We start from the raw sequence: 25,976 nt of genomic DNA, 5'->3' as shown, positions 1-25,976 counted from the left end.
CCCCATTGAATGTATTCCTTCCCACATTCTAACTTATATGCTCCATTTACTAGATGCAGGGTTAGTATTCAACTCCCTAAAGGTCCACCTGGCAGCTTTATCAGCCTACACCACTTCCCATAATGAGGTGTCATGGTGGAAGGTACCTGTCATCAAGGCATTCAGGAGTAAAAAGACACCACCCTCCTATTTCTAACCCACCGCCAGGATGGGATCTCAACGTGGTACTCGCTAAGCTCATGGGGGACCCCCTTTCGAGCCAATGCACAAGTCTAGTCTAAAACACCTGACTTACAAAACCGCCTTCTTAGTGGCTATCACTTCCATAAGAAGAGTGAGTGAAATACAAGCATTGTCAGTGCAGGATCCTTTCTTTGTCGTACACAAAGACAAGCTGGTTTTACGTACTCACCCTAGGTTGTCCCCTAAATGAATCTCCAATTTTCACGTTAACCAGTCAATTGAGCTACTGGCTTTCCTCCAGGAACCCAACAGCTCAGCTGAGGTGAAATTCCACACACTAGATGTGAGGAGGGTGGTCCTCTATTATGTAGACAAGACCAGACCGCTAAGAAAAACAGATCAACTGTTTGTCTCCATAGCGCCAGGCAGAGAAGGTGACCACATTTAAAAAAATGCCATCTCTAGGTGGATAGTCAGATGTATCCAACTGTGCTATTCCCTACCAGATAAAACACTGCCTTTTACGCCCATGGCTCACTCGACTAGAGGCACAGGAGCCACCCTGGCTTTCATTGCAAATGTCCCCTCAGACAGTATTTGCAAAGCAGCTACATGGAGCTCAATTCATACTTTCACTCAGCATTACTTCATTGACACTCATTCCAAGACAGATGCACAAGTGGGACAAGCAGTTCTAAGACACTTATTTGCTGATGAACCTTCTCACATCCCACCTCTTTCTTCTAACACTGCTTGCTGATCTATGTACGGCATGTGATCTAAGAAGATTCCACAAGCCTCAGAAGGGATACATTACTCACCGTAATTGTATTTCTGATGCTTGTATCTGCTTAGATTCACATGCAACACACCCTTCCTCCCCTGGGAGAGAAGGCGCATGGATGCTTATGAGCTTGTCTGATACGTATCTGCTTGGATACAACTGTACTCGCGCTACACCTCATGCTACCTCATGTCAGAAAAATAATCTGAGGGACCACGACGCGTGAGGGATCATAGGTACAGTGGACGTCACACTAGGGATAGTATTACTGGCATGCCCTGTCGACGTCCCTTTCCGAGTTTCGAAAACAACAACTGTAATACTCTGCAGCTTCCACTAGATGTCGGCCTATGCACAGCATGTGATTCTAAGCAGATACAAGCATCAGAAATACGATAACAGTGAGTAATGTATCCCATACCCACCTCACCTAGTGCCAGCTGGGATGCTGTACTGTGCTGGGACACATTATTGCTTAAGATGTTAGCAGAAGAGGAGTGAATGGAAGATTAATCTCTCCTCCACCCCTTGTCATCTGCTTACATGGCATATAAGCCTTTTAATACTTTCTGTTTTCTCTCTCTCTCTCTCTCTCTCTCTCTTGTCCTCAGATGCTCAGCAGATGATGATAGGCTCCTGCAAGATGGAGGATATCGCCGTCCGGGTGCTGACCAGGGTGATTGGTCACTATCCACATCGCAACGAGCTGCTGGTAGACTGTGGTTGGACGGGGATAAGCTTACACAGCCTGGGGAAGCTTCCGTCTGGCTATGCCATCATTGAGGGACACCCTGACTTGAAGTAAATATGGCTGTTGCTATTTCATCTATATGATTAATCGTGGTCATAGAATAAATAGACTACTAACAGTGCTTTTAAATAACAAGTCTGTGGGCCTTATTAGGGGGTCGGCAGTAGAACCTGCTGGTAGGCGGCGGGCTACCGCCGACCCCGTAACACCATTTCCGCTGCCTGACATCCCATTGCCACGCGATATTATGGCAGGCGGTGGAACAGTAAATCCCCATTCCTGTGGAGTCCCATAGGACTCCATCGGCCTGGGGTCACTGGTGCTTCAGTGAAAACACTGCCCGTAGGGGCCTGAATTCCCAGCTGGGAGTTCCAGGCCCCTACCGGCAGACTCTTAATTTGGTGGTCTGGAAAGGGGGCCGGTACATTGCTACCGGCACCCTTATTTCCGGACCACCAAACTTGTATTGAGGCCCTGTGTCTTGAATTCATTAAGTGTAATGCGAATACACCTATCGTAAAAACCAAACAGAATCCTAGGTTCCTTGGGCACACTACCCAAATTGAGTAAACATTGTGCTGGGTTTTGAATACATGAATATCAACAATTACTATATCTACACTTAGTTTTATTGTTATTTAAATAAATGTAGAACAATTCTTGTTTCACTTGGACCAAAGTTCTTATTCTTATTGAGAATTCCTATTTAGGGTTTTGGTTAACTTAATTCTGTTAGGCAACAAACTGCTTGCCGACCAATACGAGAAGACATTTACTACGCGCTTTTATATGTGTGCTTGATAGCGCGAGTACAGTGACTGCTACTTAATAACGAAGAAGCTGGTACCTGCCGCGGGCTAGCGTACTGTTGAGCCACCGTCTAGGTTCAAGTTCTAGGGTCAGCATAGCAGCACACTGAGTATTCTTGCACACATCCTTCCCACAGTTAAAGCTGTGGTTCACAGCTATTCCTTAGTCCATAGACTGTCCCTGTGTATTGTATATCGTAGACCAGTGGCATGACTGAAAACCAGTACGTTTTGCACTTGGCTCTCCCTGTGGTTGGCAATTGGGTCTTTGTTTTCTTATTGAATTATGGCACTGGATACGGAATCTCTGAGAATTGGCCTTATTTTTCAGCTGTTACTTCTTCATGGAGACTGTGCTTTCTCTAGACAAATTGTAATGTGTTCGTCACACTGTTGGGTCTCACAGAGCAGAAGCTTGTTCTTTAAGTGGCGTAGTTTGTCCCTATTCATATCCTGGTGTGCAGAGGAAAGAAAAGAAAAAAAGGATGGAGGTGCAGGGAAAAGTGAGAGCCGGGAAAACTGGACATCCGATGTCAGGAAGGTTTGGGAGAGGGTAGTGTTTGTTACGTAGTAGATGCTTTTAGACTTGGTGCAGCTCAAAGAGATGAGAGTGCAGAAAAAAGGAGGGCAATTGTCGAAGGCCTATAACCAAAGGCAACATTGCCATGAGGGCACATACTTTGTACTCAGTGGATTGTACATTTGTGGCTGAGTGATGGCCTGGACATGTGCTCAAGCATTCCCTTGAAGCGTGGACGATTGTTTGCATAGTTTCCACCCCAACACACAACCAAGTGTCTTAATCCTGGGACTTCCAAGCCCAGCTGTGGTAGGGAAAGACACATTGTGCGCCTTTATGGAACTGAGGGGTGCAAGGCTGGCTTGGTAAGGTGAACGAGCTGCAGAAATGTTCGCCAACTGCCTAGCCTGGGCTCACATGTAATTCCAGGTGTCAGGTGGTGGGGCAGGCTGTCGCGCCCGAGGAATCCACACACAACTGGAGTACCAAGAGCCTCGGGTGGACTCGGTGTAGGAATGTGGCAAAACAATTGAAACCAAAAATGGTCAGTTCCACTTGCCTAATCCATCCCTCTCTTCCCTTTGGTTCTGCCTCCTGGCCGTTAAATGACTGTGTGGTTTCAGGTGTCTTGATGCACTTCTTTCTTGTCCTGGCAGGTGGCTGCCATGTCATGGAATCGTCAGGATGTGTGACTCTTAGTTGTTCCCTTCCACCTATTGGGCTTGAATGGTCCTGGGTGGCTGACCATGCTTCCACTCCTCGGTTAGGCGGCACCAGACATCATCTTGTGTTGCAGGTCATGGGGTGCTGGTGGCAGACTCTGCACACTCTCGGCTAGTACTGGATTGCCAGGTGCCCCACTGCCAGGTACCTCTGGGTATGCCCTTTGTCTCCTGGCTTCATCTCCCTCTTACTCTTGTGCCTTACCTGCTTTCTCCTCAGTGCTTCATAACAATTGGACCCTTTCCACCCTCCCTCGCATCTTCCAGCTCATTTCTTCTCGTTCTCTTCACTTTACGTCCCCTCCTTTCACTTCCCTCCTCCTTCACCTCATCAATACGAACATGCTCTTCCATGTGGTCCTCATCGCCTCTGTTCCTCTTCCTGTTGTTCCCCTCTTCACTACACTGAAACTTTCGCCCTTCAAACACGCTTTCTCAGCATAAAACGCTTATGGCCTTTACAGAAACGTGGTCAGGGCGGAGCGTTTACAAACACCCCCAAACCACACTCAGATGCGTAGAACAGTAACCTGATTGCAGGAATTGGCTGTCCTGGCTGGCCTGCATGTCTCGGCATGGACCGTACCGAGCCCTTAATAGACCCATCTGCCATTTTACGTGCCGCATCATCGCTGTGTTTGTTACTGCTGGTCCTCCTCCCAAAGGCTGATAGTTCCCTGCTCCAATTACCTCAAGACCCACGGGCATCCCTTTCTCCTCCTCGTTAAGCTGTACAGGGAAGTTGATGTCTGTCTTTTGTGCTTGTTCGGAATCAAACCATTGTTGTATGCCTGACTGTTTGCGGCTGAGGACCAAATGCTCCAACATTCCCTTGTATGTGACATTCAGAGAAGCAAGGGTCACAGGAGCCTCAGGAGTAATCTCCCTTGTTGCAGTAGTGGTATCCAGAGAACCAAGAGTCAAAAAAGCCTTGGGAGTAATCTCCCTCATCATAGTAGTGACATCCAGAGAATTGAGAGTAAAGAGTGTATCGTGTGGAATCTCCCTTGTCACAGTGGTAATCTAGTTACGTTTAAAGAGGACATTAGACAACAAGAGCTATCTGGATATAATCTTCATAACGTCATAGGACAGGGAAGAATTACTGGAATTGTAAAGCAAGCTTTTAGAAGCCCCCGTGGAAGAAGTGAAGAGACTTTTGAGGACAATTGCTAAAGAATATCCCAGGACAGCCCTCAAGGTGGTATGAGGTGGGTCAGGAAAAGGGAGTCATTCTCCTGGCCACACTTTCTCTGTTGAATCAGAAGTTAGTGCAAAAGAGATGAAGACATAGCCAGTTCACCAGGAGAAGGAAGTCATTCTCAAGGTATTACTTTCATTTGGATGCTTAACTTTATTATAAACTAGTGGTAGGGTTAGGGTAGGTTCTTGCACAGAGGACGGACACTTTTCATTTAGACCAGGGGTCTCCAACCTTTATGTTAGCTAGAGCTACTTGTAGTGGAGGCCAACAGTGGAGAGCTACTAGCGGGCAATATCAGAGTGGGGATGTATACAAACCTCCGAATTTTAACCAATATTTTTTGGGCCCAATTATCTACCCTCTATAAACAGATGGAATAACATATGCCTTCACGATTATATTAAGAACTTCAAAAACCTCTTTGTTGCATTATTATTTATTAGTAGCTGTCTCAAAAAGACAGATATTTGTTGGACTACCACACAAATATCCTGTAATTTTTGCGCCTCTTGCTTTGCGTTTTAAGCAGGCTTTCTACATGCTAGGCACACTATTATTTTCCAAATGTGCATTTCACACTTCCATAAAAATACAGTAATTTCCAAATTGAAAAATGCTGCTTGCGTTCACTAGTTTTCTTTGAAATGTTTTTTTTTGTCAGACACCACACATACTCTGTTATTTGTGTGCCCCTCTGTGTTTTAGCACAGGTTATATTTATAAAGATGTTATATGCTTGTCAAACTGGTTAATCACAAATAAATGCTTCTGTTGTGCTGACAGCAGTTTTTAGGAAATTAAACTGTGGGTCAATGGGTGCCAACTTTTGATTTTCACTACAGGGGCAGAAAAATCCCCCTCCTCCCTGAATATAAGCAAGCACCCAGCCCAACCCATGCTCCGGCCAAGCACATTTTATAACACTTTATTTTAATAAGGCACTGCAAAAAGGCATACGATTAACATGTAGTTTTGAATATATAACATCTCAGCATCAGTCTGTCAACCTGCTGAGCTTCCCTGGTAGGCTTTTACTGTACAGCGTGTCTATGGATCGCTTAATGTACTAAAAGTGGGTGTACCTGTGTCATGGAAGTGATTTAAACTGGAAATGTACAGTGTGGAGTTTGGAAAGAAGCCACATGAAATACATTGCAGCATTTTTTAAATATTACTTTGAACATTTCCAGGCGAGAGGCAGTGCTACTGTGATATTTTTATTACATGGTCACAATGATCCTGATCCTGCCCCAGCCCCTCCGACATCTCTGGCAAACAAGAGCAGCTTGCTTAAGCAAGACAGTTGTCGTGAGGGCGCACAAGGCCAAATGTGTTACTACAGGCAGCCTGCAAAAGCAGAACGTAATACTGACATCTGCCAGTGAATCTACAAGCAGCTTCACGTGGCACAACAGCCAAGCTCCCTGCCTGCAATTAGGACGACCAGGGTTTGGATTCTAAGCTCAGAAAATAGCTGCAAAACAGACCATTAAAAAATGTAACTAAAAAAAGTTTTTATTTTTCGGTATCCCCAGTGCGGGAGACTGAAGAGGCTCAGGCGAACTACTAGTCGCCGGCGATCGACCATTTGGCGACCTCTGATTTAGACAAACATCCTGACGATAAGTACCCGAGTGGATATTGGTTAAGGTAGGGATAACCCTGTAGAAATAGGGAGAGGTAGGATTTTTTTCTTTATCTTTACAAATAAAACTTGTTGAAACATACCACCCATTTGTCAGACTCCTTACTCCACCTCACCACAGGGGAAAGATATCCTTACGGGACAAGGGGCTCTTTCTGCGGTAATGCTTGTGCGAATATTTCATGGGCCCAAGAAGGGTTCTGCTACATATGCGATTATCCCAGATTGACAAATTCCTACTTAATATATCTTAACTAGCTGCTAATCAAACCCATGTACTAATTAATTTTTAATTACCATGCTGTGTGTGTGTGATTGCTTGTGTTTTCCCACACGCGCAAAGCCAAAATGTTAACAGTCTCAGATAATTACATTTGAGACAAAGCCCATACCACATACCATGTGCAGAGGGAGCACAGGTGCACAATGAGACAGGCCAAGAAAATCTCACAAAAACTGATTTTCCTCTACATTAGTTATTTTAGTACCTCCGTGCCCCCAACATTTGCACCATAAGTGGCCACTGAAATTGATTTTGCATGGGACGGTTCTGAGGGAGGGATACAGCCAGAGCTTGAGTCTTAAAAGCGGGAGGGGGGGACCCTGACAAGCATTGGGAAGTGACGTCATGGGACATCAAAGTGAAATATGCTAATTTAATTTTGGCTTGCATTTCAGAATTGAACAAAATCACACAAGACAAAAAAACTTTTGTCAAGAGAACATATTTTCATATTACCTTCCTGGTTAAATATAAAATGAAATAAACGTTTAAATCCGAGAACATGTAACAAAATATGTCCTGTATATTAACATGTCAATAGAAGACCTTTTCAGTTCAGCAACCAACTATTGCCATGGGCTTGTCAGTAAGTCTCGGTCTAAGAGGCGCGAGGCCAGGGTTTGATTCAATTCCCAGCCACTTATTAATGTTTATTTATTTAAAACGTTTTATACACTCAGGGGGACGGTGTCCGCCCTCTCAAAATAGTGGGCGGATGCCATCCACTGCGTGGTCCCTCATCCTACACCCTGGATACAGCGAGGGTAGAGTCTGTACAATGTTCTTGCAGTTCTGATCAAGACTCCATCTTCCTTGGCCAGTGTTGATGATGGCCAATAAGCAACATTTACAGACCGCTTTAAACTTGTGGAGATTGTCCCACCCAGCTAGGGGAACTGCTTGCCCCACCCTCTGAGGATGATAGAGGGCTGAGCCAGGGGGATCCTCTGTGTCACACCTGAACAAAGTGGTGTGACCCTCCTGTTCTTCCCCACTGCTTCCCTCTCTTGACTTTGCAGGATGCCACCTCACTTTCATACATTCACTGGATGGCAGCTTTAGAAAGAGTTGCCTAATATTTTTTTAAGAACTTTGTAAGATGCATTTGTGTGTTCAACAGTAGGACGTGGCACATATTTCTGGTGTGAACTCCTTTATCAATTGTAGACACTCCTACCCCGGGCCACTCCCTGCATGCTCTGCTGCTTAGCTGGGAGCTCCATCAAAATTTGACGTGAACATCACAAAATTGTGAGTGAAGTGTTGACGCGTCTTAATAACTAAGATAAATTCCCCTTTGGCAACAACTTGCATTTACCTTAAAATTAACATACTGCGCAAGGGGGTGTGATATGGCGCCCTAAGTGGCGGAAAACGTACCACAATGCTTTCTGACTGAGGGTGAGCTTCATTGCTCGTGAATTGGCTTCCTTCACTATACACCCAGGTCACTGTGGCAGTATTGTGAAGCTAGAGCGGGGTCAGCTCTACTGAGGCCGGTGTCCGGGACGTGGCGAACGGGTCTGAAGGAAGGACGCGTCCTTTCGGAGCCCTTGTTTTTGTTTTCTCTTTTTCTTCATTCTCAAGTATGCCATCACAAGGACAAAATGAAATATACAAAAGGAAAGACATATTTCACGTCCTACTTGTTCCTCTCCTTTATATAATTAGTTTGTGTGGTTACTGCTCTATAATATAAGTTAAAAAATCTGATGAAAAGAGTCTTTTAAGGCCTAAAGATTAGAGAGAGAGAGAAAGAGAGTTAGAGAGAGAGAGAGAGAGAGAGAGAGTGTGTGTGTGTGTGTATTGAAAGTGCACAACCTACTACACACTGTCTACGTGCATAATCAAAATGTAATTCACAATAGTTAGAATGGCATCATTGAGAGGGGGGTTAAAAAAACTTTGTGGTAAAAGATGTTCCTGGCCCAACCCCCTATGCCACGCTTAAAGGGCTAAAAGTGACCCCCATCCGCCTTTATCCTTGTCAGACCCTGGTATTAATTTATTTAATTGGTTATTTATTACGCCCTTAGTACCCAGAGGTTTCTAAGCACGGACCCGGGGATCGAACCTGTGTTGCTCTGCTTTGTCTTGCTTCCAAGGCGAGCACGTTGCAGCTGAGCTATCCTCCCCGCGCTGTGTGGAGGCAATTTTGCAGGAATTAAGATCACTCAAACCCTTTATGGAAGTCATGAACTGCAAACTTCAACAATTGGTTGACAGGCGGGCCACGTTTGAAGCAGAGATGAGGGAAATGCAGCACAGGATAAGTGAAGTAGATGATGTGTCGCCCACAGTGGCACGCTTAGAATTAGCTGTAAAAGAACTTCAAAAACATAATGCAGAGTTGGAAAACAGGCGCAGGCATAATTATCTAGACATAATAATCTAGACATTTCAGGCTTACCGGAGGGATGTGAGGGGGAACAACGCTATTCTTCCGCGATCCTCACCTTGCACAATGATCTTCCTGCCGCTGCAATATACTAACAGTTCCTGGATGCTCGCTGGGTACAGGTGTCCGGAAGCTTCGCAGACAAGGTCCTGCTCGACGTAGAGTTCCGTCAGGCTATAACGTGTTGGGGCGTTCACTCCAACATCGCCCCGGGGCACAGGGTTTCAAAACCCTCCCTACCAGGAAACTGTCACCATGGATGCTTCCCTGGAAGCCTGGAGATCACACACCGGACGTCTGCATGCCAGAGGCCTGTGGCCGCCGGAGGAGAAGGATCTCCACATCAACATTCTGGAGCTATGGGCAGTGTTCTGGGCCTTCAAGTAATTTCTTCCACCTCTGCAGGGCAAAGCGGTGAGGATTTTACTAGACAACACCACCATGATGTTCTACATTAGGAAGCAGGGGGGCACTCGATTCCCAGTGCCCTCCAAAGAGGTGCAGGACTTGTGGCAATGGGCCGTCGGACACAAGATGTTCCTCGGCCCCTTTCACATGCAGGGAGTCATGAACACCATTGCTGACTCCCTCAGCAGGGAGTTGCACACCTGTCACAAGTGGGAACTTCGGCAGGACCTGGTGGACCGCATCTTCATTAAGTTGGGCAGGCCCCAGATCGATCTGTTTGTGATGGCAGCAAACTCCAAATGCCATAGGTTTGCCAGCAGGTTTCACCATCCGAGGAGCATGGGGGACGCATTCCCCTTCCCGTGGGAAGACCTGTTTCTGTACGCGTTCCCTTTGTTGCCTCCCCTGCTACGAGTCATCAACACACTCAAACAGTGCCGATGCAGGATGGTACTCATCTCCCCGGCGTGGCCGAGGCAGATTTGGAACCCAGACCTTCTCAGCCTGTCAGCATCGCCTTTGGTCAAACTGCTGGTAGTCCTGTATCTTCTTACCAGAGAAGGAGGCACAATCCTGCATCATGACCAAGGATCGCTGAACCTGAGGGCTTGGCTCCTGCAGCCCTAGAGTTTGGAGGATGTGAGTTGCCAGCGGACTGCAGGGAGGCCCTTGCCAACGCCAGTGCATCGTCGACTTTGAAGTGCTACAGTCACAAGTGGAAGCGTTTCACTACGTTGTGCAGGTCGCAGAAGAACACCCATTTGAAAATCATGGCCCACAGATTCTTCCGTACTTGTTATCCTTGTCCAAGGCCGGTCTGGTGCACGCCTCTATCAAGGTGCCTCTGGTGGCTATCTGCCACGTCCCTAGGAGTTCCCGTTGATCCCGATGTCACCCCCCAAAACCCCAGACCCAATACCTCCTCTATGCCCCATCCGCAGGCTAGGATCCGGGACCCACCGCTGCCTTCCTCCCGTGTTCCAGGGCGGCAGCGCCAACGGCCAGCCCATCAACGCGGACGCCCACTCCATTGGCGTATTCCGTGGTGGCTGCGGGATCAACAGCGTTTCCTGCTTCCGCGTCACGTGACCAACATCTCCCGCTCACGTGTAACAACAACACGATCACGTGATGCGGGTTCGGACCACGTGACCAGAAAAGAAACGTAGCGCCATTATTTAAACGTTCGAATACAAGTGTTCAGTGCTTCACAGCTGTTCTAGTGACTACTGTTTGGCGCTACGTTCATCTTTGGCTCGCTTGGAATTCGATCTTGGATTGTTTCACGCACTGTTTTTTGAATTGCCCTGTGTTCTGGATCTTGGATATTGGAACTCTGGTTACGAATCATGGACTGCCTTTGGTCTTCCATTCTGATACTCGTCTTGGTTTTGTTTTTCTGGACTTCTTGCTGGATTCCATCAACAGTTGGGCCCGGTGCCTTCAAAGGACTCCACCTACCTTCTGGGGAGGAACAACCTGCATCGAAGGCAAGACACTGGTGGGTCCCGGAACCCCTCACTAGGTTCAACTGAATTACGTCTATCAGCCATTGGTAAAACCGTTCCTTTCTTGTTGTTTGGTTTGTGATTATTGTTGTGGCTAGTTACTTAACCAGTGTTTATTTGCAGTGGCCCAGGGGTTCCCAGAAGTCTGTGGCTCCGGAAGACCATCTCCCACCTGTGGCCCCAAGGGCTGTACAGAGAGTGACATTTGTAGTCTCTCTGTGCGGCACTTGTGGACGGAGGTATTCTCGTTCTACACGACAGTCAAGACACAACACTATCTCCCGCTACACCAGGTCTCCAGGACGATCTTTCCTTTGGTCTCACTGTCTCATCATGGAGTTTCTCAAAGGACTGTTTCAATCTTTCCCGCCAGTGAAGGCTCCTGCCACAGTGTGGGAACTCAACCTGGTGCTGACGAGGCTCATGGGTGCCCCCTGAAGCCTATGCATCAGGCCCCTCTCAAGTTCCTCTCGTGGAAAACGGCTTTCCTTGTGGCCATCACCTCTGTCAGGAGGGTGGGTGAGATCCAGGCCCTACCCTGCAAACAGCCATATCAGACTTTCCACAAGTCAAGGGTGGTGCTGCGGACACCCCCTCTTTTATGCCAAAGGTTCCGTTGAAATTCCACCTCAACGAGCCCCTTGGTGTTACCTATGGTTTTACCCGAAGTCTGAAAGGGCCGTGCATTCGCTGGACATTGCTTGTGCCCTGAAGTTCTACGCGATACGCACAAGGAGTTTTCGGGAGACTTCTCAACTGTTCGTGAACTTTGGTCCTGCGAACCATGTGAAGGCCTTGTCCAAGGCTTCCATCTCAAGGTGTTTCTCCGGCTGCATCATGCACTGTCATCGGTTGGCGAACCGACCGTTGACCGGCCGTCCGAGAGCCCACTCCAAAAGAGCAATGGCGGCATTCCTGTCTGTTGTGCCCCTGCTGGACATCTGCAGGGCTGCTATTTGGAGGTCCATGCATACCTTCACAAAGTTCTACTGCATCGACCGGGATTCCTGGGAGGAGTCCAGAGTCGGCCAAGCAGTGCTACCCAAGATGTGTTTGCTTGAGGTGATTCTGTTTCAGAGGTAAGAGTTGATTTCTTCTGTTGATCCTTGCCACCTCCCGTGGTTGTAAAAATGTTGGACTGCTGTGTATTCGTTATTGATGGGCATGTGAATCCATGCCAGACCCCATGCTGGTGAAGGAACAAGTTACTTACCTGTAACTGTTATTCTCAAGCATGGGTCTGGCATGGATTCACATGTGAATCCTCCCTCCTACCCCTCTGCGGCTCTTCTTGGTCAGACTGCCCCTTTACGTGCTTAACCAAAACTGAAGATGGCTGCCAGGGGAGGGGCTTAGGGAGAGGACTGTCATTGGCTGGGGGCAGTATGACCCAGAGGACAGCGATTGGTTTAGAGGAGAAATACAGTTCGTAAGTGAAAGTGAAACAGTTTTCTTTTACCAAGGATTCCCGGCCTGACGACAGCCAATATTCATGAGCATGTGAATCCATGCCAGACCCATGCTGGAGAACAATAGTTACAGGTAAGTAACTTGTTCCATAGGAATCATTAGGGGATATATGTAAAGTGCAGGTAAGAATTTGAGAAATTGTATCCCAAGTTGACAGTTGAAAATTAAGTAGCTCCAGGGAGGACCTTGCAATAATGGTAACTCCTCCCCTCGTCGACTTTCTATTTGCCCATTTAATTTGGACCTTTTCTGTGGCCAATAAATGGAAATCTGCTGCAGAGTTAACATTGAACCAAGATTCTGTTATAAAAAGAATATCTAACTTAGACGATATAATAAGGTCATTAAGTGTGAGAGCATTCTTAGCTGCAGATCTGGCATTAATCATAGCCACCTGCATGGCCAATGCAGGGTGTAAAGATAACACATAGATATTGTAGCAGATGCTAAATTGCCTAATTTTATCTAAAGCCCTTAAACTAGTAGTACCATGCTTATTTTTCTTAAGTGCCTGCAGAATATCTGTTGTATACTGCATCATCATGTTCTCCCCCAAAACCGACATAGATATTCCCAAGATAATATGAAATCAGTTAAATCGCATAACTTTTGAGATGAGCCGACGTGGTGCCAGTTTGACGATTGCCGTGATTTACAAGTGAACACTTTGAAAAAGTTAAGTTCAATACATACCGCTGCTTATAAACGTGCAGCGCCCCTCGCCGACCATCGAATTGGCCTGAATAGGCCCAAACAGGCTTCTTTTGACCCTGCGGCCTGGGAAAATGGCACGACTGCCTGGCGTCTGCTGGAATTGAAGTCAGTGACTTCAAACTTTTGTGCAAAATGGGCAAAGCACACAATCACACAGCACACACAACATTAAAATGTATAGCAGTTGAAATGACTCCTAAGATATTAAAATGCATTTCCAATTTAAATGCAGTAGAAAACATAAAAGTCAGATCTTAAAAATCGAATTGTATTAGGTGACTTTAAAAATGTAATGAACCCTTTATGGACAAAAAATCGAAATGTATCTTTAAGAGTTCTAGAAAACATAGTGTTTTATAGTGCCTCTCAGAAACAGGATTGTTGGACGCATGACGCTTGACTCAGCCCACAGACTGATTTTACCTTCAAATCCTTACCCCATAATATGCTTTCCCACTTAGATTGTGTGTTACTAAAACTTTATCAGGGCTATAATTGATTCTGAAATTGGCAGCATAATTATATTTGACCATGCCCCAGTGATCACATCATTTGTGCTTATGGATATTAAAAAAACTCAAATAAATAGAGATTTAACAATCTCCTACTACAAGATAGAGAATTTGTGTGATCTTTCCTCTCTTTCCATCACAAATTTTTGGGTAACAATCATGATTAAGATACCTTCACGGTAAATAATTGGGATGCATATAAAGCAGCATTGAGGGGTCATATTATCACACATGTAAACCAAAAAAAAGAGCAGAAGAGATAGCTAGATTCACTTTATCAATAACCCAATAATTGCAAGAAAATATATTATCAAAATCCTATAGAACAGTGCCTACTTCCTGCCTTGTCCCTTTGTACTCAAATTAATTAAAAATGAACAGAACAAGCTTCAGGGATAATTCTGAAATCTGAAATTGCTTCTTATCTAAAAGTTAAAATGGACAAAGCTACTATCTCGCACATTAAAAATGATGCGGGTTGTACGGTATCTAATGGTAAGGCTATAATGGATACCTTTAGAAGATGTTATCAAAAGTTATATTCCTCTGAACAAACGTACTTCCCTAATAATCTTAATTCTTTCTTTAACAAAATTGGTAGAGACTCCTACTCCCATTTGGACTTGAGTGTATTAGATAAGCCCTCAATGACCTGTGAAAAGGCAAAGCCCCTGGCCCTGACATCCTTTCCATATAATTTTTGTATCACTTTTCTGCAATCTTGTCCCCTAAATTAGAAGCAGTTTATTCATATTTCTCTAATGTAGGTAGGTCATCTGGCACGTTTGCTGAGGCACTATTCATTCTTTTTCCCAAGATGAACTTCCCAAGCATTATAGACCTAGATCACTGATTAATATTGAGTGTAAAATGTTTGCGAATAGACTTGAATCGTTCCTTTCCAAAATGATCAGACCTGACCAAGTAGGATCTGTTAAGGGAAGAAACATCACATCTAATACTAGATTACTATTTAATGTTAAGCACTTTAATAAAAGTGAATTAAAAGGATAGGGATGGTTATGCTGCAGTTGCTCGTGATGCTGACAAATCATTTGACAGTGTAGAGTGGGCATACCTGTTCCAATCATTATGCTGGCATGCCTTTCATATCCCTAGTTAAATTGTTATATTCTGATCCTAGACCATCTATATTTATCAATGGTCAAACAATGTTGTTTTTTACTACAAAGAGGGATTAGACAGGGATGCCCTTTATCGCCTATCTTATATGTTTTATCCCTCAAGTACATATTAGAGTTTATTAGAAATGATGCACTCATTCCAGGGATTAAATGCAAGGGATTCTAGGCCAAGATGGCTGCCTATGCTAATGATATACTTATACTATTAAAAACCCCTAGTAGCACCTCTTCCAAACCTATTGCATACATTAGACCCTTTCTCCTCAGTATCAGGTTATAAGTTAACCAGAGATAAATCGGAGGTTTTACCTGTTAATACATATTGCCTTAGGCATGAATTAGATGCTTATAGACTTAAATGGTATCAGCTCAATTAAATATCTTGGTTTGAAAATTGCTCCCTCTGTCTCTAGTACAATTAAAATAAACTCAGGTAGACTTAGAGACTTAGTATCAGCTTGGTCTACATTATATTTATCTTGGGAGGGACATATAGAAACCATCAAAATGATGGTGTCACCAATAATTTTATATTTCTTGTAAATGCTGTCTGTCCCGCAACCCACCTCATTTTTTAAGTCCATACATTCTGTTTTGTTAAACTTTTTATGGGGTACAGGGAAAAGTTGAAGAATTGTGTTAATTAAACTGAAAACCCCCTATGATAATGGGGGAGTTTGCTTTCCAGACTTCAATTATCATAGTGCAATCTTATTAAAACAAGCACAAATGTGGTTCTCTTTAAAGGATTTGATGGATCAGTCCACATGGCTCTTGGTGGAAAAGGAGCTGGAATCACCAATAAGTACATGTGATATATTGTATGTGTTTGGTCATATTACTTCCAGACTCTCTAACTCTATGAAAACAACCTCTACAAAGCTGTGACGAATCCCGGGGCATTGTCACTGCTTCCACAGGGGAAGCCTCTTCCCCTCATGCCAGAAAAGTGAGTCTGCTACCAGATATTTCCCCTGGGTGTAACACTCAACAGGCAGATCACATGGGCCGGGAGTTTCCCTCTGAGAGACAGTGCAGACATCTGGGAATAACGCAGTATCCCTTTAACCCTCTGTTCTGCTCTCCCAAGAAGTGCACAGATGTCTATATACATATTACTTATTATTCCTGTCCCCAATACACTAAATAGAAAAGCATTGTACACTTGAAACGCTAAAATTCACTCAGACTCTCAGCTAGATTGTAACACTGGCTCTTTATGGCTGTTTATTAACCCAAAACAAAAGCATACGTAAGTGAATAAAATGCAATAAAAAAGAAGATTACATAAAATACATCACCGTTGGCAAAGCTGTGAGCCATTTCATCTCACCAAGTACTTCACTGGACAGCTTCCAGACCAGGTTGGCAGAGAGAATCTTCACAACTGGACAGACCGGAAAAGATGCGTCCACCTTTTCTCCAGCCCTGAAGCCTTTTCTCAGACCACCTAATCCGGTGCGCTCCAATTTAAACATTACACAAATGCGTAATAGCATTTTCCAGAAAATTCACCTGGTGCTGGCATTCACGGACATTCAGCCAAAATGTGGAACACCACAAGGGGTAAACACATTCTTTTTCTCATGGAAGCGTGAAAGAGCTTGCTTTCGGCTCCTGCAACGTTATCAGGCAGTAACTCAAAACAGCCCTTGAACACAGCAAAGTAGCATAGGGACTTCTAGCGATTCAAATAATGCAGACAGTATTTAGGGGTCACATTAAAATGAAGCCTTTACTGAGGCGTGAGGAAAATGTCCACTACACCCAGATTGCATTCCACATAGACTCCATGTTTCTTAGTCAAAGATATTACATTTTTTTAAAGGATTACACCCTCCCACCTTTCCTGTAACCCCTTCTCTCACCCTTTCACTAAATACATCAATGTACTTTTGTGACATGTCTGCAGCAGAGGTCAAAGACACTCACAAGATGTCCGAGAACCCTGTTGAACCCGGGCTGAATAAAGGTACTGAGACGAGGAAGAGCGACCGAGTAGTGTAGAATACTTGCGAGAACCTAAGTGCTCTGCTTAGTCTTTTCGTTCACCCAATTGGTGCAAGTTCATTCGAAACCCAAGCGAGAATGGGAGATGGCAATGTTCTTGCTTTCAGCAGAGACTGGGAGTGCAGCTACCGGCGAATGCGCAGGAGACGGAAAAGGCAGAACGGAGCAAGACGGTAGCCCGGTGACAGCTGTGCCCAGGAGAGCTCCAAAGAGGCTGCACCGAGACAGGGACAAGCCAAGGGCACTTCCTGATGGCCGAGGGAGGTGGGACGCCAAACGAGAACCATCTGCCTGCTGGAGAAGCCTGAGTAGAGCCGAAGGAGGCGAGAAAGCATCAACGCAGAGTCGGGGAAGCCAGAACATCAGAAGAAGTACTGGTGAGCCGACAGGAGAGGGTTGGGATGACAAAGCACTGTCGGGTGAGTTACGAAAAGCCCTGAACATTGGAACTTGGGTCTGGGACTCAAACAAGAGGCAGAGAGAACTTCTCCTGGTAAGCAGCTTGTATCGGAAGTGGACCCATGTTTACCGAGTCCAGGGAACACAGGGAACTGTAAAAAGGGGGTCTGGGACCTACATTGGGAAGGCACACCCCAAACTTGGAAAAGGAGAGATATGAACTTAGCAAACATAAGCTAACCGCATAGACTTTGGCAAGAGAGTAAGCGAAGGCTGTGGAAGGGGGTAAAAGCAGATACAGAGAATTGCGGAACTGACCAATTGAAGGCATCTAGAGCACTAACACAGAGGAATACTAGATTGAGCTGCACAACAAACATTCATGGACCTTGGCAGGGAGAGTATACAAAGGCTCTAGGTAAGACTGAGGTCAGACGGTGAGAAAGAGATCGTCAATTACTCTACTGGGAGTATTGAATAAAGGAGGTCAAGTACCTAAGCACGACTTGGGGGAAAGAATCCAGGCCATTTTTCCTTGTTGAGGTGCACCTGGGAAAGCAGGCTGCCAGCTACAGACAAGGATTAATTTGTAACCAGTGAAGACACAGGATTCATTTTGTGTAAAGCTGTAAAGACTTTGGAAGAACTGGGGATCAACCCCTAAATCGTGTGGAACTATTTCATTTGCTTTTGTCTACACCTTTTTTTAGAACTTTTATTTGAAAGCTGGAAAGCTGGGCTGTAGGACGAGAGCCAAGAGACATTCCCCTATCGCCTTATATTCAGTTTATCTTGTGAGGGAGAGGTTAGGATTTGAACACAGGATGGCAAACGTTATTATGGACATCCCGACATTGACAGTTTCATTAGCTAGTTCTGTTGAGGCTGGGAAACTCCTCTTAGAGTTAGGTATAGCTAGGATTTCCTCCAGCCTCCGTCCCCCTATTTCATTTGTGAATAAAAGTGTTTGCCATTCAACATGCCACCCGTATGTCCGTTGCTTACTCCTAGACACTCACAAAGCTTGAAGAATTTCTATTTCCTTTGACAAAAGATCATTCACAATTGTTTTCCCCTTTTTTAGAGTGTAATAAAAATATAGCTTTTAATGGAAGACCGGTTTTGTGGAAGCATTGGCTAAAGAAAAGGATTACATTTGTGTATCACTTGTTTGCGGGGTCTAATCAAATGTCTTTCCATGAATTTAAAGATACCTTCTCACTATTAAATTCAGGTTACAAGTCGTATAATGAACTAGTGAACTACGGATTAGACAAATGTAACCTCTTCAATTTGAATAGATTAGTTCTAGATGCTTCCAGATTACAAGGCCTTTGCTCAAACACACTGCTTAGTGCAAAATATACAAGTTGATAATGCATAGAAGAGTTCCTGGCAACAAATGCACATCTGAATCTCAATGGGAACAAGACTGTAATGTAGTATTTGATGAATGTACATAGTCGTAAATATGAAAGAATATTAAAATGGTTTCTTCATCTGCTAATATCATACAGAACAACTTGTTCTTTATGCACAGAGCATATTTAACTCCTATGAAATTACGTAGAGCCAAATGTGTGGATGATGGGAACTGTTGGTCTTGTGAAGACATTCTGGGCTCTTTCATACGTATGTTGGAGTGTATATATGTTCAAAGGTTTTGGAAAGATGTATGGAAATGTATGAACATTATTTTTTAAAGTAAATATTCCATTGTCAAGGGCTAATGCCTGGCTTGGAAATATGGCATTTAATGGTCTTGAATTCAGCTACTCATGCATTTTGTATGATCTTTTTATTGCTATTGCCATCAGAATGATCACGTCTAATTTGAAACAGTTCCAAAATATGACCACTGTTGGTTTGTGGAATAATATTTTCCATATACCTATATTAGAATATTCTATTGCCAGTTAGTCCAATCTTCGTGCTAAATATGAATGAAAATGGCTTATGTTTAATGATTTTCTAGCATATTGAAAATATGTCCTCACATAACTCGTGAATGCATAAGGCTATTATCTTTTTGGAGGTGTTATTAATATGATATAAAATGTGGTTTGTTGCTTTGCACGATTATCTATTACATCTCCGTGTGTTTTGGCCCATCCCCTCCCCTTGTGGTGTTAAGTATTGTATGTTATGCCTTCCCATGGGCTATTTTATTTATATCATATTTTTTAGACAACACATTTCACTTTATAAATTGCATGCAAAGTTGATTTTATTTTTATCTTCTTTTTATTAATTTCTTCATAGTAAACAAAGAAAAGAACCCAACCCAACCAAGAACAAACAAACCACCCCCCACCTCCCAAAAAAAAAAAAAACCTTGCCAGTGCGCCAATGGTCCTTCCCATCTCGACGTTCTCCTTCCCACCTTTAACGGTAGATGTCCAACAGTTTGAGTCTCTGGGGGCACCACTGTTCCCTAAACTCCCCTTTAAGATAGTCCAGTGTCTCTCCTCAGTCTGCAGAGAAGTTCTCCAACGTATTATTGGCTGCATAGGTTGCCCATTCCATCGTGACTATATCCCACATTTTCCTAGCCAGTCTTGCTCTGTCGGAGTCGTAGGGGACTTCCACCTCTGTGCAAGAAGGGCCATCGCAGCCAGTATGAACACCACTTTCGCCTTAGAGCTACCCTGCCTCTCCCTGACACCCCCTTGCCCTCTTTTACCCAGTAATATCTCCCGGGGTCCTGGCTGACTCCCTCACCCAGTGCCTGGGTAAGAGCGTGTGCGATATCACCCCAAAAGGTCCGGATAATGGGGCATTCCCACCATATGTGGGGAGCAGTGCCTTCATCCCCACAGCCCCTCCAGCACTTCCCTGAAGTTGCCAGGTACATCGCATGTAGGCGGGCTGCAGTGTAATACCAGCCAAATATATACTTGTACCAGGCCCCTGCAATTGGACCACCTTTGCCACCTTTGGAATCTGCTTCCATAACCTTTCCCAGTCCTCTTGTTCCATTCTAACTCCCGGGAGCCTTTCCCACCTCCTCATGTAGGCCCAGCCGGTTTTCGAGCCGGCACACTCTAGCTGCCTATATAAGTCCGAGATTAGCCCTCTGGACCCCTCATGCATTGTAAGAAACCGTTGAAATGGAGTTAGTTCTCGGGTCGCAGCTTTACGTACCTCTGCCGACATTACCCAGTGTCTGATCTGAAAGTATCGGTGCCTCTCCTGCTCCTCTACCCCGAATCTTTGCTTACATTCCTCAAACGCAATCACCTTTGCACCGCTAAACATATCCCTCAGGTTTCTACAGCCCCCATCCTCCCATTTCGCAAAAGCCCCCTTCTCCAACCCCAGTGTAAAGTCCCCATTATTGAAGATCAGAGTAAACGGCGAGGGGAAGGTCATAATCGGACGCTTCACCAACGCCCTATCCCAACAGTCCACCACTGCCTTCGTAATCGCACTTAAGTATAAATGGGACGGTCTCAGCCTGCGTGGGAGCCAAAAGTACTTCCCCCAGATGGTGCCAAGCGACAGCTCGATCCATTTTGACCCAGTGCTTAAGATAGTCTGCCGAAAACCATTCCCTGATCACCCAAATCTGTGCCGCTTCATAGTATCGGTGAAAATCGGGGAAAGCCAGCCCCCCCTGCCCCCTTGACGCCATTAGTAGTCGGTTGGACAGGCGGGGTCTCTTACCCTCCCAAACAAATTCCTTGGCCGCCCGGTCTAATGTCTTAAAAAAACTTTCTGGAACCGCCAGAGGAATAATAATAATAATAATAATAATAATCATTTGGCATTTATATAGCGCTACGAACCCTCAGGTATCTGAGCGCTGCTTTTTATTACCCACGGTGTGTGGTGCTCATTTATCGACCTCGGAAGGATGAAAGGCTGAGTTTGGCCACGCCGAGATTCTAACCTGTGTTGGCAGGCTCTGCACGGATGTCAAAGCGAGCGCTCTACTCGCTGTGCCACTTCACCGGCGAATGGCCTGAAACAAATAGAGTACCCGGGGGAGAACCGCCATTTTGAGAACTGCCCCCTCCCCAACCAGGATATCTTTAAAGCACCCCATTTTCTTAGGTCTTTTTTGATCGCGACCAGCATGGGCTGATAGTTTGCCCCATACCAGCCCGTCAGCGAGGGAGTTATCCTGACCCCCAAAAATCGCAACCCATTTGGACTCCATTTAAACGGGGAGATTGTCCTTGTCTCCCTTGCTTCCTGCTCCCCTAAGGACATATTCATTAACTCTGACTTTTGGAAGTTGATTTGCAAACCTGAGAGTTCCCCAAATTTGGGCAGTAGTACTTTGCATACCTTTAATAGATTCCTTCGGGTTTGTTAGCGTAAGCAACATGTCATCGGCGAAAGCCGCAACCTTATGCTGGACCCCTCCGAATGGTATTCCCCGAATGTCTTCTGCCTCTCGTATTGCCAGGAGAAGTGGTTCCAGGTAAATTGCATAGAGCAAAAGGGAGAGGGGACACCCCTGTTTCGTCCCCCGCGTCAGTCTGAATGGCTGAGACATTTCCCCGTTTACCAAGATGCGCGACACAGAGTTTTTATAGTTAGCGGTAACCATGTTTAAGAAACCCGCCCCCAGTCACATTCTCTCCATCACCTGGAATAAGAACGACCACTCCACCCTATCAAACGCTTTCTCTGCGTCGAGTGCCAAAAGGATTGCCGGAGTAGTTGTCTTACGGGACTTCACCAAATGGGCCACCCTCCTGATATTATCGGCGGTTTGCCTTCCCAGGACAAAACCCGACTGATCTTCATGGATCAGCGAGGGTAGATGCTGTTCAAGGCGCTTTGCCAGTATTTTGGTTAAGATTTTTGCCTCTGTATTAATAAGAGCAATAGGTCGATAGGAGGTACATTCTTCCGGATCCTTCCCCACTTTATGAATGAGGGTGATTTTGGCCTCTTCCATCGAAGGGGCAATTCCGCTCTGCGCGCCGAACATATTAAATAAATTTGTTAGATGGGGTACTAAAAGGTGTGAATATACTTTATAAAAAGGAGGCTGGGTAGCCGTCTGGCTCTGGAGCCTTATTGTGGGGGAGTGACACTATGGTGGCCCTCACTTCATCCTCCGTAATTGGTCAGCCCAGCTCCTCGCCTTCCTCCCTGGATAATCGCGGGAGAGGCAATTTCCCCAGGAACTCTGACTGAGGCCGCAGATGTGGGGACTGTGAAGAGAACAGCGCTTCGTAAAAATTCCACTAGTCTCCCCTTTACCTCTTCTGCCCGAGTGATACTCTTACCCCCCTCGTCCCTGATGGCCGTTATAACCTTCTGGTCCCTTTGTCCCCTCAGGAGGCGCACCAGGAGCGAATCTGCCTTGTTGGCCTTTGCATAGAATTTTTGCCTCACCCTCAGCATTGCTTCTTCAGCCTTTTTGGTCCTCAGGATCCCCAACTGACCTTCCTAGTAGGGGTCTCCCGTACCCTCGCCCTGGCGGCCTCGACCTCCTCCTCCAGCTGGGTTACTAAACCTTTCAGCAGCCTGTTTCTCTCCGCCTTTATAGCAATGAGTTCCCCCCTCAAAGTCGCCTTGAAGGCGTCCAACCTTATGCTCTGACTTGTGTCCAGGCCATTATTCCTCTCGAAGAAGTCCCGGATCTTGCCTCCTATCTCCACCCATACCACTTGATCCCTCAGGATTTCTCCCGGGAATTTCCAGCCCCACACCCCCGGCCTTCGCCTCCTGAGCCGCATTTTCATCTAAACTACCTTGTGGTCGGCTATCCCCAGGGGGCCCGCCTCGACCGCCTATACTGCCCCTAGGAGGCTGGCGGATACCCAGATATATTCAATGCGGGATTGGGTTCGGTGGTCATCGGAGAGGAATGTAAACCCCTCCTCATCTCCCCCTAAAACACGCCATACATCTCGTAGCCCGGCATCCTCCCATCTCTCTCTCAATCAGGGAGAGGCCACTGCGCCCCCTCCACTACGCTCATACTGAGACCGGTCCTTCCTCCCATCCAAAGCAAGATTGAAGTCCCCCATTATAATCACTTGCCCCCTCGCAAAGTTTTCAAGAGTGCCCAGGGTATCCCGCAGAAACTGATCTTGACCCACATTAGGACCGTAGCCCGAGACAATGGTGTAACACGAGCCCATTATCTCCCCCCTCAGCATGATGTATCTCAACTGTCTGTCTCTAAGACAATCTTGATCCTCCTCCCAAAGGCCAGGGCTACCCCACCTTTCTTTGTTTGTCCCGATGCGAACAGTATCTGCGTAAAGCCCTTCAGGCGCAAGCGGCCCTTGTTCCTCCATAGTAAATGCGTCTTTTGCAACGCTAGTACATCCGTCTTATGGGATCTGATAAAGTGCTCCATTTTTGTTTATTTAAGGGGGGAGTTTAGCCCCCGCACATTACGTGGTAACCACTTAAAGGCTGCGCGCAGGCACAGGGCCCCTCCTGCTACCTGTTCGCCTGGCCCACCCAGGGTTCACCCTTAGTAGATCTTCCCCTCTCCTCATGCAAGGGCACTGACAATCTCCCCCTCCTAAGGTCCCCCTCCTCTCCATCCTGCCACCCCCCCCCGAGACCGACTTACTCCACTGACTACCGTAGCTTCCCCCTACTCCCTTTCCCCTCTCCCCCCTCCCCAGCCCCACCCTGAAATCCCAATTTAGGGTGCCTTCGCCCCCACCCCCCTTGCCTGCCCCCCGTCCCCTCAGACACTCCTGCCCTTTCTCGATCCAGGATGTTTACCGCTCCTTCCACCCAGGCCCCCATGTAAAGCCCCTGTTCCCACCACCCGCAGCACAAAGCCCTTAACTGTGAAGCCATTCTCCCTTCTAGCCCACGTCGGCTCCCCCGTTGCCCACTTTAGCTCCGCGGGACCCCTCCACAGCTGGCCCTTGTAAAGTCTCCCTCCTTCCCCCCCTGGGGGCCCTCTCCAACCGTGGACCACTCCCATGGTCTACTTCTCCCCCTTTGTTTGCCACTCCCCTGACCTTCCTCGCCCTCCCCCATCTCTAGCCGGATTATACCCGCTGCCTCCTGGAGGGAAGTGCCACGCCTCTGGGTCCCCTCCCACTCAAACACCAATCCAAAGGGGAAAGACCATTTATACCTTATCCCCTTTTTCGCCAGTTCCCTTACAACAGGCCCATTTGCCTTCTCACCTCTGCAAACGCTTGACCCCTCCCCTTAAGAATGGCCAACCACCCCGGTCCACTCAGCCCCCCACGCTTTCTCTCCAGCGCAGGGGCCCACTCGCTTAGTTTAGTTGGTGGTCTCAGTTCGCCAGGGGCACCAGTCAACCAAAATGTTGTTCTTTTATCTACTTGTCCCCGCCAGAGGGCCAAACTGTTGATATATCGTGTCCGACCAGGGGCCCCCTTGCTATTGTGGGGCTCCCGGCGGGATCCAGCAGCCGCTCACCCAATTGATTTTCGAGGGGGGAGGGGGAGGAGTGCCCGAGGCCGCTCTACAGGTTCCCAGTCCCAGTCCCCTCCAGGCGGTTCTGTCTACTGCCATTTCAGGGCCTCCCCAAATCACCAATTTCTCAATGAGACCCCCGAGGGGTCGTCGCTGCCACTGATATGGGTGCCTCCTCTCTTCCTCTCCGGTGTGTGCGCCTCTCTGTGGGGGTAGCCCCCCCCAAGCTCAGCTCACGTATCTTCCAAGTGAGCCGGCGTGCTCCAACAGATAATGCGGTCCTGCTCAGCGTTCATAGGGCCGGGTTCCCCCAAGTGCCGTGGACCTCCCAAGCACTTCCTTCAGGGCGAAGAGACAGAGCTCCCCACCCCTCACCGTACAGCTCCAATGCGGCGCCGGGGTCTGCTAATCCTCCCGCAAGTCGGGCTGCGGCAGGTGTCCTGTCCGCCGGGGAAGGGGGGCCCCGCGGAGGCCGCACTATCCCAGACCCGCAGCCCCGCGGCACCCCACTCGCCCTCCGTTCCCCCCACTCTCTCCTCCGCACCACTCCGGTTCAGTCACCGGGCACCAGCTCTTCTTCGAAGGCCCGCACACTGGTCCTCGGTCGCCGCACGTGGACAAGGGGCTACTTCTCTCTCATGCCACTACGGGAGCCCCTGATCGCCGCCGGGGGTGCTGCACCACGATCCTGGCGCCCCCCCTGTCTCCAGCAGCTATACATCGGCGCGGGGGGGGGGGGGGGTGGTGGGACAGCCCGGACCAGGACTCTCAATGTTGATTTGTTTTATATAAGTGTTCATTTATAACGTGTTTAATACCAACGAGTGGTTTCTAAGCGTGGGATCGGGATTCGAACCTGTTATGTCACGTTGTCTTGTTTCCAAGACAAACGCGTTGCTCCTGAGCTATCCTGCCTCCCAAATAGCCCCGTTGATATTGGCAAATTTATTTAAGCGTATTGCGCATTTTATGTCTGATATGTGTACCGCCGCTCTACCATGCATAATATGATAACAGTTGTTCTATGTGTTGCATTGGTTTATATGATTCTGCATCAAAATAATAAAACAAACTAAAAAAAGCTAAAGCGCAATACGGAAACGTCTTGCTTGCTGCTCTTTTTTTTTTTTT

The 25,976-nt window shown here is 46.7% G+C and overlaps 1 protein-coding gene across 1 annotated transcript in view; it reads left to right on the top strand.

The window, feature by feature from the left end:
• The window catches only part of LOC138567523 (D-serine dehydratase-like), a 516,199-nt gene that overhangs the window by 444,288 nt on the left and 45,935 nt on the right, over window positions 1-25,976 (top strand). Inside the window, exon 6 of the mRNA XM_069645796.1 lies at window positions 1,579-1,768. Within this exon, the coding sequence (XP_069501897.1) occupies window positions 1,579-1,768 (190 nt within the window). The remainder of the gene's footprint in view (window positions 1-1,578; window positions 1,769-25,976) is intronic.

This window comes from Ambystoma mexicanum, chromosome 2p (genome assembly GCF_040938575.1).
Source record: "Ambystoma mexicanum isolate Mex_15411 chromosome 2p, UKY_AmexF1_1, whole genome shotgun sequence".
NCBI classification, from domain to species: Eukaryota; Metazoa; Chordata; class Amphibia; order Caudata; family Ambystomatidae; genus Ambystoma; species Ambystoma mexicanum.
The sequence above is the reverse complement of the archived record's forward strand: the minus strand, read 5'-3'. Positions and strand labels throughout refer to the sequence as shown.